This window comes from Zootoca vivipara, chromosome 5 (genome assembly GCF_965207765.1).
Source record: "Zootoca vivipara chromosome 5, rZooViv2.hap1.1, whole genome shotgun sequence".
In the NCBI taxonomy this organism is placed as follows: Eukaryota; Metazoa; Chordata; class Lepidosauria; order Squamata; family Lacertidae; genus Zootoca; species Zootoca vivipara.
The window spans coordinates 46,006,771-46,024,500 of record NC_142588.1 but is presented as its reverse complement, the minus strand read 5'-3'; the positions used below and the strand labels follow the sequence as shown (position 1 = coordinate 46,024,500).

General features: G+C 42.3%; 1 protein-coding gene across 2 annotated transcripts in view; it reads right to left on the bottom strand.

The window, feature by feature from the left end:
• The window catches only part of SHTN1 (shootin 1), a 75,729-nt gene that overhangs the window by 31,754 nt on the left and 26,245 nt on the right, over nt 1-17,730 (bottom strand). Inside the window, exons 1-5 of one of the 2 annotated variants that reach the window (XM_088670530.1) lie at nt 14,674-14,786; nt 7,161-7,329; nt 6,117-6,214; nt 4,795-4,876; nt 3,212-3,306 (exon numbers count right to left, since the gene is read on the bottom strand). In XM_088670530.1, the coding sequence (XP_088526656.1) occupies nt 3,212-3,306; nt 4,795-4,876; nt 6,117-6,214; nt 7,161-7,329; nt 14,674-14,760 (531 nt within the window). In that variant the 5' untranslated portion in view covers nt 14,761-14,786. Of the gene's footprint in view, nt 1-3,211; nt 3,307-4,794; nt 4,877-6,116; nt 6,215-7,160; nt 7,330-14,673; nt 14,787-17,730 lie in introns of those variants that run through there. The other variant, XM_035137737.3, reaches the window with a different exon arrangement.

The window sequence follows — 17,730 nt, the reverse complement described above, 5'->3', positions numbered from 1 at the left end:
GCTGCATTATTTCTTGTCCAAATTCCATGATGTTTGTTTACCAGCACAGTAAATAACCACAGCATGTTGGCTGATAGATTCTTACTATCCCTTATATAACTTATTAACATGTCATTAGACAAAAACGAAATCAGATTATCTGGACACTTGCTTGATTTACAAACAGCCCATGCACCACTTGAACTGAGTAGATTTCCAAATCTATTGAAATATGATCAGTGCTCTCTACACCTTAACTTTGTCACTCACCTGTTTGCAAATGAGGTAAAATATGGCTGAGTGGTAGATTTTGGCATTTATTGGCTTACGCCCTTCAACCTAACAGGTGTTTCAACACTGTCATGATGGATAGTGCTGATCACAGTTCCATAGCAAGGACCTACACTGAAACTAGTCCATGTGGAAAATGTAGTGAAAGAAATAAACACAGAAAGAACAATGTTGAATGCCAGGTCACTAGGTCATGTGACCAAGCTGAACGGGCTTAGGGTGCAGCCTAAGTTCCTCTTTTCTGGTCCCGCCCCCAATAACACCCCTTTTTGGGAACTTACACTGGCCCTCAAGTCAGGCAGCTGTGGCTTACCTGGCTAAGCCAGAATGAGCAAGTTACACCGATGTATTTTCGGCTGAGTCACAATTGGGGACTTAATGCCATCTGAGACTAAAATCAGCTGATTGAGCAGGAGATCAACTGCATTCTAAGCTTCTCAACCCATCTTGCCATATGATTGGCCCCATAGTATGACAAATATTAGATTCCTTTACAATGGAATTCCTTGGCACTATACTCTGCAGGTGACAGGTTTCAGATTCTAAGGCTAATGTATTTGTCCCCTGACCTCACCCAATTCCTGTATATGACAACTGAAGCTATGGGGTGTTACATTAATTATAGTTATATAGCAGGTCCCCTCGCTCCCGCCCTTTGCAAACTAGGCTATACATAAGAATCTTTTCATAAGTGCAGGTTTTTCAATCCATTTAGAGACACGTCACATATTAATGGAAGAGTTATTACAAAATAACCCAAAGGCCATTAATGCATCTAAATGAGAGTTATTGTGGAGCTCGTCACTAAAAAAGCCCATTGATATCTCTGAATCAACAGCATACAATCTCATGAGAGGAGCAACATTCTTATACAAGGAGGTCATGGCTGTCGGAAATTATAAATGTTTTCCTCTACTGTTGCGGGGTGGGGAAGCAGATAACAGCATTTGACCTTTTTGTATGCAAATTTTCAATACTGGATTTTAAATACAATGTCTGCCAAGTGTTGCACAATGACAAGGGCATCCTAAGTAACCAAGATAAGTAAAGGCATTGCACTTTAAAAACAACTGTATTATGCACATATTAGATTGTGTATGGAACCTTTATTACTGACACATAGGCAGTAAAATTGAGCAAAATGATAGGCAGGTCAATGGAACTTTCCTAGCTCCCAACCCACATACACCCTCAGTGTCAGGCTGCACCAGATATCAAGGGCAGAGGAAGGTGGTGCAGTAGGGGCGGTCCGCGCCAGGTGTCGCCACTGAGGGGGGTGACAAAATGCCAGGCAGCACTCACCACAGAGCCTGCAGCGTGCTCGAGCCACGTGTCTCTCCTGGGAGTGAAAAAGTGGCTTGGGTGCGCACAGGCTCCACGCTGCCCCTAACGGTCTGCCCGCCACCTCCCCCTCAGCTCAGGCAGACTCCTTGAAGGCCCCGCCCCAGGGGCCCGATCAGTTAGCTCCGCCACTGCCAGATATCACCCACATATTCTCAAGCCCACCTCCATACCTTTATGGGACATATCTGTGTTTTAAATCTAATCTGATAGTGTCATTCAATTCAACATTAAAAAGTGGTTTTGCAACACACTTCAGTATACAAAACACTCACCCTGCCAGAATTAGTTCCTGAGCAATGCAATATGATAGAGCCACACATAACTGAATGCACCTGGTTTGGTAAGGTAGAAACTAAACCTTTCAGCAGGATAAAACAAGGACATAATTTAGTGCCTCTGAGGTGGATCAACCAGTGAGAAACCATCAAGTATGGGCTGATAAGGCTGGCTTTCAATACAGTGGTACCTCAGTCTACAAACTTAATTCGTTCTGGAAGTCTGTTCTTAAACCAAAGTGTTCTTAAACCGAGGTGCGCTTTCCCTACTGAGGCCTCCCGCCGCCGGTGCCCTTCCACTGTTCAGCTTCTGTTCGGCTTCCAAGGCAAAGTACGTTAGCCAGAACACCTACTTGCGGTTTTGCAGAGTCCGTTGCCCAAATAGTTCGTTAACAGGACTGTTCATAGACCGAGGTACCACTGTATCTACAAAAGGTCTTCTGGAATTAAGGTTCTCATTGAATGAACTTAAACTTGATAGGAATTTTTGACATGTACACATTTCTTGATTTACTGTAAGCTCTTAATTTTCCTAGGTAGCATTCTTTTGATGGACATGTACCTAATTAATATGGAAACAAACTTCCAAAGAAACATAGGAAGCTGCCTCAAACTGAGCCATGCCTCAAACTGAGACAGGCCATTGGGTTCATCTAGTTTAGTACTGTCTTCACTGACTGGCAGCACCTCCTCAGGGTTTTCACCAACCCCACATGCAGAATCAAACCTGAGACCTTCTGCATGTAAGCTATGTGCTCTACCACAGAGCTATGGCCCCTCCCTGAAACAAAAGCTGAGTGCATTTTACAGATTAGGACCCCAACCCACAACCCAGAGGGCATATAGAAATAGTATATACCACATGGAGCCCCAATTTTACAGAGAGATAAGCCACATTCAATGCTGATAAGCCACATGGCAAACTTCATACAACTGGGTAGACATACAATCTACAAACACTAGTCTTATTACAGTTGTGGCATATATATGAACCTTGACAGATTGACTGGACATACACATACAAATGGTATTAACTGATTTTGATGTTGTTTTTTTACATTAAAAAATATTCTGTAAAATATTGACTACTATTGCAAAGAACAGAAAATAATAATAAAATTTCCCCCAACTGATGGGCCATTACGTCTTGGCTTTCGCTTACTTATGAATACATCCCTCCCCACACCTTATTCTAGACTGTTTGCGTACTGCACATATTTAACGTATGTGGCATATATAACCTTCATTCCTTACTTAGGTCATTTTTAAAAATCCATGTTTCAAAAACTGATTTGATTTGTAGATTCTGTTGGCTTACATACCTCCTGTGCAAAGGATTCTGCTCTCTGCCGCAGATCTTTCTCCAATTCAAAGTTTACTTGCAGCTCTTCATATTCTTCTACTGCCAGTACAGACACTATTTAAAGCACAAAAAAGACAAAACAAATCCAAACACACCACAACACATAACAACACACAAAGATGAACAACAAATTAGGAAGCAAAATAAAAGTGACCACCAGCAGCAACCCATTGCAGTTCATATACAAAGTGCATCAAATATATAAACTTCAAAATGACATGTTGTATTATGCCATGAAACAAGATTACACAAGATTTATGGTTGCATGCAACCATAAAAGCTTTTGCTGCAATACTGCATTGGTGGATAAATAATCCCAGAACTGTAGTGCAGTGGGGTGGAAGACTGTCTTCTGTGCAAATAGCTTCACTGGGGGGAAGGAAACATGTCTTGTCTTTTTCCAAAAACAAAGATGTGTTGTCGTTATTTATTAGAAGTATTTATAATCTGCCTTTCACCCAAGGCAGATATAAACAATCTAAGCCCAATCTAAACAAAATCTAAAACAGCATTGTGGGCTGGCCTCGCTCACCTGATTGGTTGCATCACTGCTGCTTATTGGAAGGTAGATGGGGAGGGGCAAAAAGGCAGTGAGACAATAAGGAGAGGGCGTCCTAACCAGTTCCAGCTGTGGCTCACTGCAGGTCATTAGGACTGAGTTTTGCAGCTAGGCCTGATTCTTGGTTTGCAATATTCTGGCAGTGCAGATCAGGTGCAAAATTCTGGCCGTGCCCAGCAAATCTCTTTTAAATCTTCCTCACTGTCGCATCTTTCCTTATGAAATGCAAGTTGAAAATTGGTTGTCTCTTGGCAGTTTCTAATTCATATTGCAAAGGGCCTTTTCATGGTGCTTTGACTGTTTTGGCTCTGGCGAGGAAGTGCTTCCAAGCACACAGTGGATTTACTGAGTATATAGATTTTGAAATTCTATGCAATTATTCTGAAAACTGACTCTTAGAGCTGAAGTATGTTGCAAAATCAGGGCTTGTGAGCAATCATTAAGAGATTTTGAAGAGTTGATTGTTACTACTTTCAAGTCCCGGTTGAGCTGTGTGGGCAGAACAATACAAAAGAGCCTGCACAATATCTGTGCACATTCTGGGTAATTTTAGCCAGCAGGCTTGGCCCCAACTTCATGAACCAGTGTTTTACAATCAAATTGTGGGGCTGGGAGCTATGTATTGATAATGTTTAGTAATGGAGAAACCTGTTCTATAGGTAAGAACGTAAGAAGAGTCTGTTGGATCAGCCTTGCTCCCCTGATTCTGGCTTTTATTTTATTTACTTACAATAATTTATAAACTAATTACTTTTTATAAAATCCTAAGCAATGTACATAAAAAGAATATACAACAATTATAAATAATATTCAAATAAAACCAGGAAGATTTTAAAAAAGAGTACACAAAACTAGATATGTTTTCTGATTTGGGCCTTGCTGTATTCTATATAGGAGAGGAACTGCAGTAACAAGGCTCTCCAAATGGCAGTGTTGAGAAAGCAAACTGGAGGAGAAGATGACTATGAAGCAAACGTACGTACTTCGGTTACATTTTTCCAACACCTTCTGCTGCTTCTGAACTTCGGATGTCAAAACTGCATTTTCTTCCTTGACTTTATTTACCTGTGAAGTAGGGGGAGACATAGAATCATAGAACTGAAATGTTGGAAGGCACCACAGGGGTCATCTAGCTCAACCCCCTACAATACAGGAAATATTTTGCCCAACATGGAGCTTGAACCCACAACCCTGAGATTAAGAGTCTCATGCTCTACTGACTGAGCATAAAACCTAACATAGATCATCAGGAAAACAAAAACACTTAATTATTTACAGCACATGGTATGAGATTTGGCTGTAACTCAACCAATATGCTAACACTGGTATTTCATTAGGTATTGGCCTGTTCAGAGTTCTCCCATGTTCTTTTCTGCTCTTGCTGATGTGCCTGTAAGAAGTGACAAGCCTTTTTTGTCCATAATTTTTCTAGCTAACCGAGCAATCTTAAGTTACTCTGACACACTCCTTGGTTTCAAAGGAATTTACTTTTTAATATGTTTGCTCAGCATACCAACCAAAGCTGCACAGAAACAGCTAGAATACCTTAAAGTGCTTTACTGAATAATAACCACGAGCTGAGAAGTAGCAATAAGTACTTCATGCACAGCAAGGAGATTTTAAAGCCCTTGCATACAAGGATGTGGAATCTTAGCTAGCAAGATCGCTTGTGGGAGATGGAGGGGGCAGGAGTCTAATAGACACACAGCTAAGTCTCTCTCTGGCTGCAGATATGTACAGGGTAATACAATAGCATCAAACAGCAATGAGGGGGTTGCTGATCTCCACTTTGGTGAAGTTAGGAGTGCTTTTGAGTCATACTTTCTGCCTTCATCTCCTCTTACGGATTTTGGAGACCAGCTGATGGTTGTGATACAAAGCTCCAAAATCCTGACACTGGAGAAAAAGCTGGTTGGGAGAGGTTACCCCTCCCCCAAAAAACTACCTTAAAAGCCCCCATGTTCAGCCCTAGTATGGGACTGCACTGGAGTTTGGTTACTTTGTAATATCAGGGCAATCCATCTGAGTGCACAAACATTCAGATGCTGATACAAATTGTTTACCACATTCCTTTTTCTAGGATCCAACAGATAATGATTCATCGAAAGGAAAATAGATATTTGAGAGGGGAAGTGGACAATGGAAAGCCTCCCACCCTTTAAAAAAAGAGAGAGCAGTTAACAGTTCTGAGGAACCTGTGGGATTATCCAATTAACTTCACAGTGGACAGTCATAAACCAAAAACCAGGCACAAAAAGTCAACATCGCATTCACCAACTCTCTGCTTTCCTGACACAATACTTACATCCACAATTTCTTCTACTAATTTGCTCCTCAGGTTTTCCAGCTCAATGGCTAAGGCCTTCTTTTCCTCCTGAAGAGATATAATTTGATCCCGCAGATCTACATTTTCAAGAGCGGTGGTGGGAGTTCATTTTTCATTTGAGACAAAAACACACACAATTAAGCACACAAAGACAGACACCGGCAGGAAAAGCTGAAGAATCGGTCATCAATAGGTTCTTAAATTATTAAGAAGGCAGGTGCCTTACATGCAGATACCATTACAAGTTTGCCTTGTCTGGTCCTTTGTCTTACTTGGATTTTCATTGCAGAGACATCGTAGTCTGAAAAGCCAGAAATTCAGAGGCAGTAATGCTTCTGAATACCAGTTGCTGGGAACCACAGGAGGGGCGAGGGCTCTTGTGCCCGGATCCTGCTTGCAGGGTTCCCACAGGCATCTGGCTGGCCTCTGTGAGAACAGGATGCTAAACTAATTGGCCATTGGCCTGATGCAGCAGGCTCTCAACTGTTTTGAGTTCAGTTCTGCAGTGCACAATGCATCTCTCAGCCTGCCTTAGAAACCAGGCATCCCTTAGAAAGGGTTGCAGTTCTCAATGGTATAGTCCATGCTTTGAATGCAAGAGGTCATAGGTTCAATCCCTGGCGTGTTCAGGTATGGCTGCAAAAGATTCCTGTCTGAAATCCCAAAAAGCTGCTGCCAGAGTATTATTATATATTATTATACAACCCTTCATCCAAAGATCACAGGGTGGTTTACAGTATAAAAACACAAAATACTTGCAATTAATTAATTAATTAATAATAAATGGATCAGTGGCTGACTCAGTAAAAGCCAGCTTCGGACAATAATAGCCCATTAATGATGAAAATTTCATCTCTGTGCAGGCCCTATTGGTTGGTTTCAAATCCTACTGGAAGCCCATTAGCTGCATCTAAAATCTCTTATACAACTAGACAAACATTTGCTCATTACAGTACAACTCAACTTGATTCATGCTCGCTTTTTGAAAAGGCACCCCACCCTAATTCAGAAGCAAGCACCCACCTTTTATCATCTGCTGGCAAAGCACCGAGTCACATGCCCCTGGACTACCTTCCGTATCTGTGGACGATTCTTCATCATCAATGTTTATTTCTTCAGTGATTATATCTGGCCCCAGTTTTGCCATGTACAACATGCTGATTCTTTTCAGAGTCTTGTTTTCTTTGTTCAGCTACAAAATTCAAAGCACATACTCCGTTGCTTAAAAAAAAAGCCTTTCTATTTCCTTTCTTAAATGAAATAGAACATGTCAGTCATCCCAAGGCCACCAAGCATAAATGATACGAATCTGAAACACTCGCTGAGATGGAACTGAGGAGTGTGTCAAGCAAGCGTTTCAGAAAGAAAGAAAAAAACAGCTTCTGGTGGCTGGAGTAGAGTGGAATGTTCAGACTTCAGAAGCAGAGTAAGGAGTTGTATCCAGCAGTTCCCTTTGTCCAACAGAAAGTTACTCCAAAGGAAGTGAACCTTTAGATCAGGACTGGGGAACCTGGTGCCCATCAGATGCTGTTGCACTCCAACTCCCATCAATCCCACCTATCGTGGCCATGGTCAGGAATTTGTAATTCAGCAATGTGTAGAAGGCCAAAGGTTGCCCAGCCCTGCTCTAGATGCTACCTAGCTTTTCTTAAACTCTGCAGTGGGCATTTGGGGGAATGGAAAATGTCCTCCACCCAGCAGGTAAGATCAGAGGGACAGAGGCAACATGGAACACTCCGCTCTATCCTCCACATCCATAATGCTGTTCTCTCCACCTCACAGCACCTGCCACCAGAGGCAACTGCCCCATCATATTTCATGGTAGGGCCACCCTGCCTCTGCATTGTTTTTAAGTGTGGTTGTCTAGTGAGCATCTTGATTCAAGATTAAATAGCTCACCTGACTTAAACCACAGAAAGCTGCACCAATTCTCTGAATTTCAAAGAAGAGTTTTGCAGAAATGGAGGTGGGGTGGGGGTTAGGAGAAAAAGAAAGGTTTTCATAAAGAGTCTGAAAAATCAATTTTGAAAGGAGGTCAGCAGAACAAGAGAGAGAACAGAAAGACTATGCTAGACAATCACTATGCTTATTTTAGCACTCCCCAATCCTTTCATTTCTACTGTTTTTGCCCCTGAATGTACATTTTCATTAACAGAAGGAAAGTGTTCACAGCAGCCATGATTATTCCAGATCAGCAATAGAAGAGGTTTTATAAATACGGAGTCAAGTTCCAATGTCTAATAAAACCAAAAGAGCAGAAATTGACAAGGTTATCCTACTCATTTGCACATTGGGAGCCCTTATAATATGCCATGCTTTTGTCATATTCTGAAATATGCACTGCACTAAAACACTACATACTAGCATGGCCAAGCCTTACAAATGAGGACATTGTTCACTTAGGGGAAACCCTGAAAACACCTGCTAAAATCATAGCAGGCAGTCTCCATGATCTATGCAAGATAGAGACAAGTATCATAATCCTGCAACTTGGTGTGGAGGGGGCTCAGTGGCTTGCATAGCTTTCACCCCCCCTAAATTATTTTGTATTACAAGATGTACAAGAGGCTGCCATAGACCTAATAATTCAGAAAGCATGCATACTAAAAAATAATTGCAGGTGCAGAGAATAGGCTGATAGACAGGTCCCTACCAATCCACTCCTGAAAAATCTGAAAAGTTTCAATGCATTCCTGAATACATAGCAACTACCCTGCTCCTAGCTGTACCCCATGTGATACTGGAAACCCTTGAATTGTGAAATGTAGGCACAATTTCTGCCACAAACATGGACAGTGTTATAGCAGCAAGCATGGCCTTGCCCAAATTGATTGGTAAACTCTCCCAAACTTGCATGATCTCTGTTTTGATTTCTTGGACAGATCCTCACATAATAGTGATTGATTGCTTAGGGTGGGGGAGACTGGCAGCCTCCGGTTTATTGAAACACAGTATATAGCTGGATCTGGTTTTGCAGCTAGGGATGGGTGAATCAGTTTCATGCAGATTGGAAGATGAGGGGAGACAAGGATTAGAGTGGCGGCAAATAGAGAAAGGGGCTGCAGAAAGAGAGAAAAAGAAGTGACAGAAAACAAAAATGTTGGTGCTGACATTTAAAGCCCTAAACAGACTCAGTCTTGTATACCTGAAGGAGCGCCTCCACCCCCATCGTTAAGCCAAGACACTGAGGTCCAGCTCTGAGGGCCTTCTGGCGGTTCCCTCATTGTGAGAAGTGGAGTTACAGGGAACCAGGCAGAGGGCTTCTTGGTTTGACATGTAATGTTTGATGTTTTATTGAGTTTTTATATTTCACTGGAAACTGCCCAGAGTGGCTGGGGCAACCCAGTCAGATAATAATAATAATAATAATAATAATAATAATAATAATAATAATAATAATAGGAAGAAGAAGAAGAAGAAGAGAAGAAAAGAAGAAGAAGAAGAAGAAGAAGAAGAAGAAGAAGAAGAAGAAGAAGAAGAAGAAGAAGAAGAAGAGTGGCCTTGCCCACCTTTTGCTCAGTCCCTACCCATGTTTTGCTCATTGGTATATGTGGTCCCTCACTGCTGTCCCTCAAGGGAATGCAGCCCTTGTCAGGAAAAAAAAGCTTGCCTGTCTCTGTAGTATAGTGTAGAGTAGGCATCCCCAAACTGCGGCCCTCCAGATGTTTTGGCCTACAATTCTCATGATGATCCCTAGCTAACAGGACCAGTGGTCGGGGAAGATGGGAATTGTAGTCCAAAACATCTGGAGGGCCAAGGTTTGGGGATGCCTGGTGTAGAGCATACTGTATATAAAATAGATAGTTGAACAAGTGCAATTATATCCTCTATTCAAGCATAAGAAGAGTCCTTCTGGAACAGGCCAATGCCCCATCTAGTACTACATCCTGTTCTTTCTTTTTTATATAATCTATTTTTATTAATTTTCCAATTAAAACACGATTATATCACATTCATTATTTCAAATTATACAAATACATATCAATTAAACCGAATATTATGCCAAATCATATAATATTTTCTGGAGTTCCCATGCTTCAAAAATTTGGGGATTCCTCGCACCCATCTACTGCCGTCTTTTTCTAAAGTCCAAATCTTCTCTCAAAATCCAAAATAATCCCGATCATTCCCCACCAGTCACTAAAATATTTTCTTCTTTCATCCGATTTTTTCACAGCTGCTGAAATAAGTATCAAACGAGAGTTCACATATATTCTTTCTCCTGTGTGAGTTTTAATCGTCCTGCCCCCCCCCCATATATCTTCTGTCTGGAATGTCCTGTTGTGTCAGCCTTTCAACACGGAGCAGCGCCATCTTAAAAAGCTTAGATCACTTTCGCTTTCTTAAGCTTTTTATTTTTTAAACCACCGATCTTTGTAAAATTTACAGCTTTTTCAGGCAAAGAAACAGCAGTCACCTTATGTATAGACTCTTGATAAGTTTGTGGCTCTCCTTGCCCTGTAGCTGAACTTAGCTTCGGATCGCTGTTCAAATTCAAAGTGCGTCACAACCATAAATCCACCGAACGCATTCCAGGGACTCCGACCGTCCAGTTAAAGGGGGGCCTCTCTCTTCAGTAGTTTTACAACTTCAAAGGATATGCTCAGTAGAATAGTTTATAGTTCATTACTCACTCAGGTATTCTTTATCTCTCATTTGTTCCAAACAAACAAGGACGTCCCGTCCGGGAAGGTATTGAGTAACTCGTAGAGTATATGAAAAAAAAATAAAAAAGTTCGCTTCCCTTCTCGTTACGTCCCCATCAATCTTTCTTCCAGATAAAATACAGCTTTGACTTCTCACCCTCAGCAGCACAAATTCCTTGGCAGTAAACAGAGCTTCTTCCCCTCCTTCCGAAGCATGTCCATGAATACGCCTAATTATCTTCTTTAATCATGGAGATCCCACTCTGCAAGTTGGCGTCCGGGAGATCCAACATTTCATGAGTGCTCTCAGCCCAGGCCCCCCCCCCACTCCTTGAACAGTCGGAGTGGGTTTGGGGGCATCGCGGGCCCGCGGGCCCTCTCCGTAACCCCCGGAGAGGTAAGGGGGTTGCCTTTAACTCCCCTGGCAACCGCCGAATTCCTCATGAAGGTCGGAGGGATGGAACAAGGGTCAGCCATTCCTGCAGGCGGAAGCGGAACTCTCCTGTACTACATCCTGTTCTTACAGTGGCCAACCAGATGCCCATGTGAAGCCTGCAAGCAGGACCTGAGTGCAATAGCACTCTTTCCTCCTGCGGCTACAAGCAAATGGTATTCAGGAGCAAACTCCAGCAGCCTAGAACAGAGCTTTCCAAACTTTTCCTGTTGTTGACACACTTTTTAGACATACATCATTTTGTGACACAGTAATTCAGTTTTACTAGCAAACCAGAGGTTAAGCTAACCCCTTTCCAGACCTGGGAGGAGTGCAGGGAGTGTTCACGCAACACAGCTACACACTGCAGCCGACACAGAGTTTGGAAAGCTCTGGTCTAGAACACGGCCATCAGGGTCAGTAGCCACTGACAGCCTTATCCTCCATGGATTTGTCCAAACCTCTTTTAAGCCCATCAAAGCAAGGCAGCCAAGCCATACAGGCAATCAACTAAAAGAAAATCAATCTATCTTACAAAGTTATGGGCCACATGATCCATAACAGGTGGCATTCCCCATTCCTTTTGTGTTTGTTTGTTTGTTTGTTTGTTCTTTCTGTATGATAAAAAAATGGAACCACCCCCGTTGGGAGATGCACAAGGTCACAACGCAAGGGCAGCTTGCAGATCTGCCCATGGGAGATGTCCAACTTTTATTTTCAATTATATCTAGAATTACCAAGGGAACATAAGGCACTTGTGCTTTCTCATAACCTCCCCGGTCCAACATTTATAATAGCAAAAAGTCACTCAAAGGGCTCATCCAGACTTCCACTTGTCCTGCTGCTTTCCCCTCGGGAAGCTCAGTCTTTACCGCTGAAATGTCAATCTGGTTTTCTGCAGATTGACATTTGCCCTGATCCAGCACTAAAGAGCAGGGGAAAGCACAGGACAAGCAGAAAACAACCACTTGGACCCATTATTTCTAGGCACGGAAGCATGGATGAGCCCGAAGACACAAGATCTTCTTTTCCTGGTAAGGGACACCGCATAGTAAGAAGAGATCACCACTCTTGTCCTCAAGACACAAATCCTCAGCCTAGATGTTTGAAAGAGGGAGATCTTCCCAGTCACCCTGCACTGCTAGTTCCTCTAAGTGTGTTTCACTCCTAAAGATCTAGACAGAAAATATGAGAAACCCTTCCAGGGTTGGTTGAAGAGTGAGTCAGCTTTGACACAGCAAACCAAACAGGAAGGTGCTAGTTACTTAGCTGTCAGAGTGTGTCACTCCATGCAAAGAATGGAAAGAAATGATAGTTACAGTCATAAATTCATTTTCTTAGTTATTTGTTGATTGACTATATTATGAATCCTAATGTAGTATCATTATGCAAACAATTAAGTTAATATATCCAGAAAGTACATTGCTAATGCATCTAAATTAAAAAAGATTTCCTACTGGTGGGATTTCTGCTACATCTGAAGAAGTACTTTGGGAAGGAGTTTTTGCAAGGGGGGGGCAGCGTGCACAAATGCACAGACTAGCCAGCATTGCTAATGAAATTTGGCTCAAAATTGCCACAATCCATTTTCTGATTATGAAGTGGCTCAAATGTGTTATTCACAACCGTGTGTGTGTGTGTGTGTGTGTGTGTGTGTGTGTGTGTGTGTGTGTATCCATGAAGAGATAAAAACATTCTGTAATAATAATAATGCACTTCTGATGAGATGGAATATAGAAAATTATATACTTGGTAAATTCATCAACCTAGATGCAATCAACAGAGCAGTACAGGTCACCTTTTGCTTGCTCCACGGTTTGCTTTCATAAACAATCACCTGAAATGTAATACTCTGGCTGACTTTTCCATTTGATTCACACACTGAAATGTTCATTATTCTTTCATGTCGCAGACACTCAGGGCATTTCTAAACTTGTTTATCAGTTAACCCAGATGCATAAAATGGTATGTGGGAGGTAGTGGTGAAGGGAGGCAGAATAAACAAGTAAACATTCAATGAATTATCTTTTTTTTTTTGCTTTGTTTTTTTAAAAGCTTGAAAACCCAGTCAAGCAAATCTATCTTTAGGGGACTCCACATATTAAGCAAATAAAATACTAACACACATATTGCATTGCTTGAAAGAAAGAAAGCAAAACAACCTTTATTACGTCCAAAAGTAAACAGTCAACTTCTCATCCTCTCCCCGCTTTCTGGCTCAAGCAACCAAATTCAGGGCTGCTTCATAGAGCTCTTTTTTTGTCGGAAATAACATAAAACTCAAGATTGTCACATATCATGACTGCACACACACGTATTTGACCAATGACGACTCCCCTGCATATGCAACAAAACAGAAGCATCTATAATCATAATATGACTATTTTTCATAGAAGTTGCAGGCCATATTCTACACTGGAGTGCTTTCCATGTAGGAATTTTGTCATGCAATGAATCTGAGGGCACATCCTTCAGCACTGACAAGTATGGAACTGATTGCACATATATACTGGGGTGTCAGGTTGGGCGGGGCTGGGCACACCCTTCCTAGGTGCAAGACGTACTGGCTGCATCCACACACCTGTTTATTCCATTTCCCTGACTGTTAATTTCCGAATTATATTTGAGCCTTCACACAATGTAAAAGCCACTACTGGAAAACTAATGGCATCTATTCAGTGCTTGTTTCTGTGTTACTTGGTTCCAGAAAAAAGCACACAAATCACAGAAACCCAGAAAACTGAGGGAGTCAGGTGATGAAATTTGGAGTGGTATACTGTACTGGCATACAGTTCTTTCCTGTTGGTCTCATGGGGGAATTGTGCAGGGACAGACACATGCATGTGCAGAAAGGGTAGGGGAGTAGTGACACCGAATGAAATTTAGCACAACATGGTGGTGTCTTGGTTAAAAAGCCACAGTTCCATAACGCTATAGGTACTGCAGCGTGAAAGGAAAACGCATGTCTGAATATGCCTGTGTGGACATGGCTTCTTACACCTCTTTGGGCAACTGACGTACACTGTTTTTTAAAAGAAATGGAAAGAAAATGGGACAAAAGCAGTAGCACTTTTGTCAGGGAATCTAACACAATAACTTACACATTTGAATGCACCCACAATGCATATTATCTCAGATATTAAACCTCACTCTTCGTGACCATCAGTGCCAGGTAGCAGCACAGGATCTCAACATTAGAGAGCAATCCTTTGCATATTTACTGGGAGGGGGGTCATTCTGTTCAGAGGCACTTACTCCTAAATAAGTGTGTAAAGGATTGTAGTTCCAGTCTCCTCTGCTGACCTTACAGCTTCTCAGGCCTTCCAAGTGGACTACAAAGGATCAGCATCATTGTTATGCGACTTAAGCTTGCCAGCCACAATGAATCAGTGTTTCAGAAACCCTCAGATTACCGTAGGTGTTCCACAGAGAGGAAAAATAAAATATATATTCTTACCTTAGTGGCCAGAGCTTCTGCACTTTCACGGCATGTCTTCTCAATTTCAAGGTGGCTCTGTATGCAGCTCACTTCCTCAATGACCATGTGAGAAACTAAAGCATAAGGGGGAAATATTTGATTCACGCAGTGTTTAATGAGTCAAGCCTTCCCTCACTCTGATTTTTATTTTACTCAGAACATTCATCCTATGATTATGAAAATCTAATTCAACTTCCACGTCAACTACTTTTTTAAAGCTAACACTTTATCCATATTAAGCAAAACATATATATAAAAGGAACAGATGTTCATGAATGCTTAAAAGAAGAACTAAACATTAAGGTCAAAAATGATGCATAGTATTTCCAAAGTTTTGAATACAAAGAGGAACAGGATTCCCATCTGATCCTATGCTGTTTGATCAGACTGCCTCAAAAGGAAGGCCCACTGTTTGAATGGGACTTATTACCAAGAGAGAGAGCACTGGATTGCAGTCTAAAATTCCTAACAGAACCTACTAAACATTAACTCTTCTTTCCCAGTACTTCACCTCTCCTCAAAGTACGTCCTGTATTATTTGTAGCCCTTCTACTTTACCTCTACTTCTGCATTCTTGCCTTCATCCTCCCTGCCCCAAATCACCACCCCTTCAAAACTCATGCTTTCCATTCTTATAACAATCACATTTTCTTACTTACCTCTTCCCACTTCCTATAGCTTATATTACAGCAAACACAAAAATAATTTCAGACTATTTTTATCATCCTAATTGTTGTTGTTGTTATGATTACATTTATATCCCAACTTTCCTCCAAGCACTCAAAACTGGCACACATGGTTCTCCCCCAACCCAATGTTATCATCACAACAACCCTGTGACGTTGATTAGGCAGAGAGACAGTGACGAGGCCTAAAGTTGGGATTTAAACCCGTGTCTCCCAGGTCCCTGTCCAACCACTACATCACAGTAGGAACTGGAAGGGCGGGGAAAACAATTACTTTCTATAAATAAATGTTTTTAAATACGTTTTTAGCTTTCTATATATTTTTTAAAAGCTTACTATTTCCTAAAGCCTAAACTCTCTCCCAAACAGCTTAATTACAGTCCCCAAAGCTGGCTGAAAGGTGCAACAGAGTTTTCAAGATGCAAAGATTGAGGGGGGACACTGGTGAGAGTGGACTCTCTTCCTTCATAAGAACATAACATAGGAGGCTGCCTTATACTGAGTCAGACCTTTGGCCCATCTAGCTCAGTAATGCTTACACTGAGCCTGCTGAGGTTTCATGCAGGGATCTCTCTAGGAGCGGCCAGTGGCACAGAGTAGTGGGGCTGTGTTGTTGCCCTTCTAGCATATCAACACTGCTGCTTACCAAGAGAGATGGGGGGGGTTGAGGCGTGGCGGCGTGGCGGCTATGCAGCCCACCAAAACTCCTGCCACCAAGCACTGCACCACACTGAGTTCCCCACCCCTCACCCCGTCCATGAGTGGCAACGACAGTGTTGGGAAGCCAGGAAAGCAATGGAAAGAGAGCTGCTTCTGGTTCTCTTCCAGTCTTACTTGGAGATTGAAGCTCTGGCATAGAAGGTCACACATGACTATTCTTCAGAAGCACCCATATTTCTGGCCAGACTGCTGGATCTGTAACCTGACTTCCCATTACTGTCTATGATATTTTACGCATATTCGATAACATTGCTTAAGTTATTTTGAGGCATTAAATATAACCTTTCTAAGTGCCTTTAAGAATTGTTTAACTCTTCGGTGAAATTTTGTTTCTAAATTTACTGCAAGCTGCCATTAGCATTTTTTAAATGGAAAGTTGGGTATACATATTTAAACAAACAACTGCTGTCACCACCATCCAATTTACATAGCAATATTTTACATGTTTACTAAGGAGTTCCACTGGGTGGTACCGTATTTTCCCGTGTGTAAGACAATGCTTTTTGCTTTAAAAAAATTAGACAAAAATTGGGTGTCATCTTATACACAGATAGTGAATGCGGGGGGGGGGGATGTGCGATTAATGGCAGCAGCAAGCAGAAGATTGGGTAGGTGATTGGTGGCTGCGGCAAGGCCTGCTGGCGATTTGCTGTGGCTGCGGCAACTGGGCAGGCAAATGGCAGCTGTGGCAAGGCAGGCAGGTGACTGGCGGCTGCGGGAAGTGGGTGGGCTGTTAGTGGCGGCAAGCAGGCAGAAAATTGGCGGCTGTGGCGAGGTGTGCGATCGGCAGTGGCTGTGGCAAGCAATCGGCAGTGGCGGGAAGGCGGGTGAGCGATTGGCGATAGTGACCTCTCTCACCCCCCCCCCCAAAAAAGCTAAAGAACTTAATTTCTTAATTTTGGGTTAAAAAATAGGGGTTGTTTTATACATGGGGGCATCTTATACACGGGAAAATACGGTATTTAACTTTGTTGCAAGCCGAACAGTTTATGTTTATGTACTGGAGCTTTCACCCTCTCGTCCTGCGGCATCCCCAAATCCACTTGGGAAGGTTGGGGGAACCCCACAGAACAGATTTAGGGGGCATGCACCAGGTTGAATGCAACTCATTGCGTTTAGTAGGACCTATTCCCAAGTAGGCATGCATTAGATTGCCCTTGTATATGCCCAAGGGCAGAGCTATAACCTTGGCATCTCTGCCTTGAATACAGAAGTCTCACTGTCTCATCTTCCAAACCAAATGTGAAAACTTCAGAATAAAAGCAGCCTCCAGTTGTAGGACAGTCAACCCAACTGCATACAAATGATATTGTTATGAAGTTGTGAGTATCTGTTGCTGGGAATCACAAGTCCTGCTTTCATGTCTTGCTTACGGGTTTCCCACAGCGCATCTGGTTGGCTGCTGTAAGAACAGGATGGGTCACTGGCCTGATCCTGCAGTGATCTTCTTACGTGTACTGTGTATCGTTATGGGATACTAGAGTTGAGGTGTTTTCTTCCCACTCTATTCCGCCTTGGTCAGACCACACCTGGAGTACTGTCCCCAATTCTGGGCGCCACAATTTAAGAAGCACAGTTCTATTCTTTCACACTTGAATCCAAGCCCTTTGGTGCTTTATTGGTGGTGGTG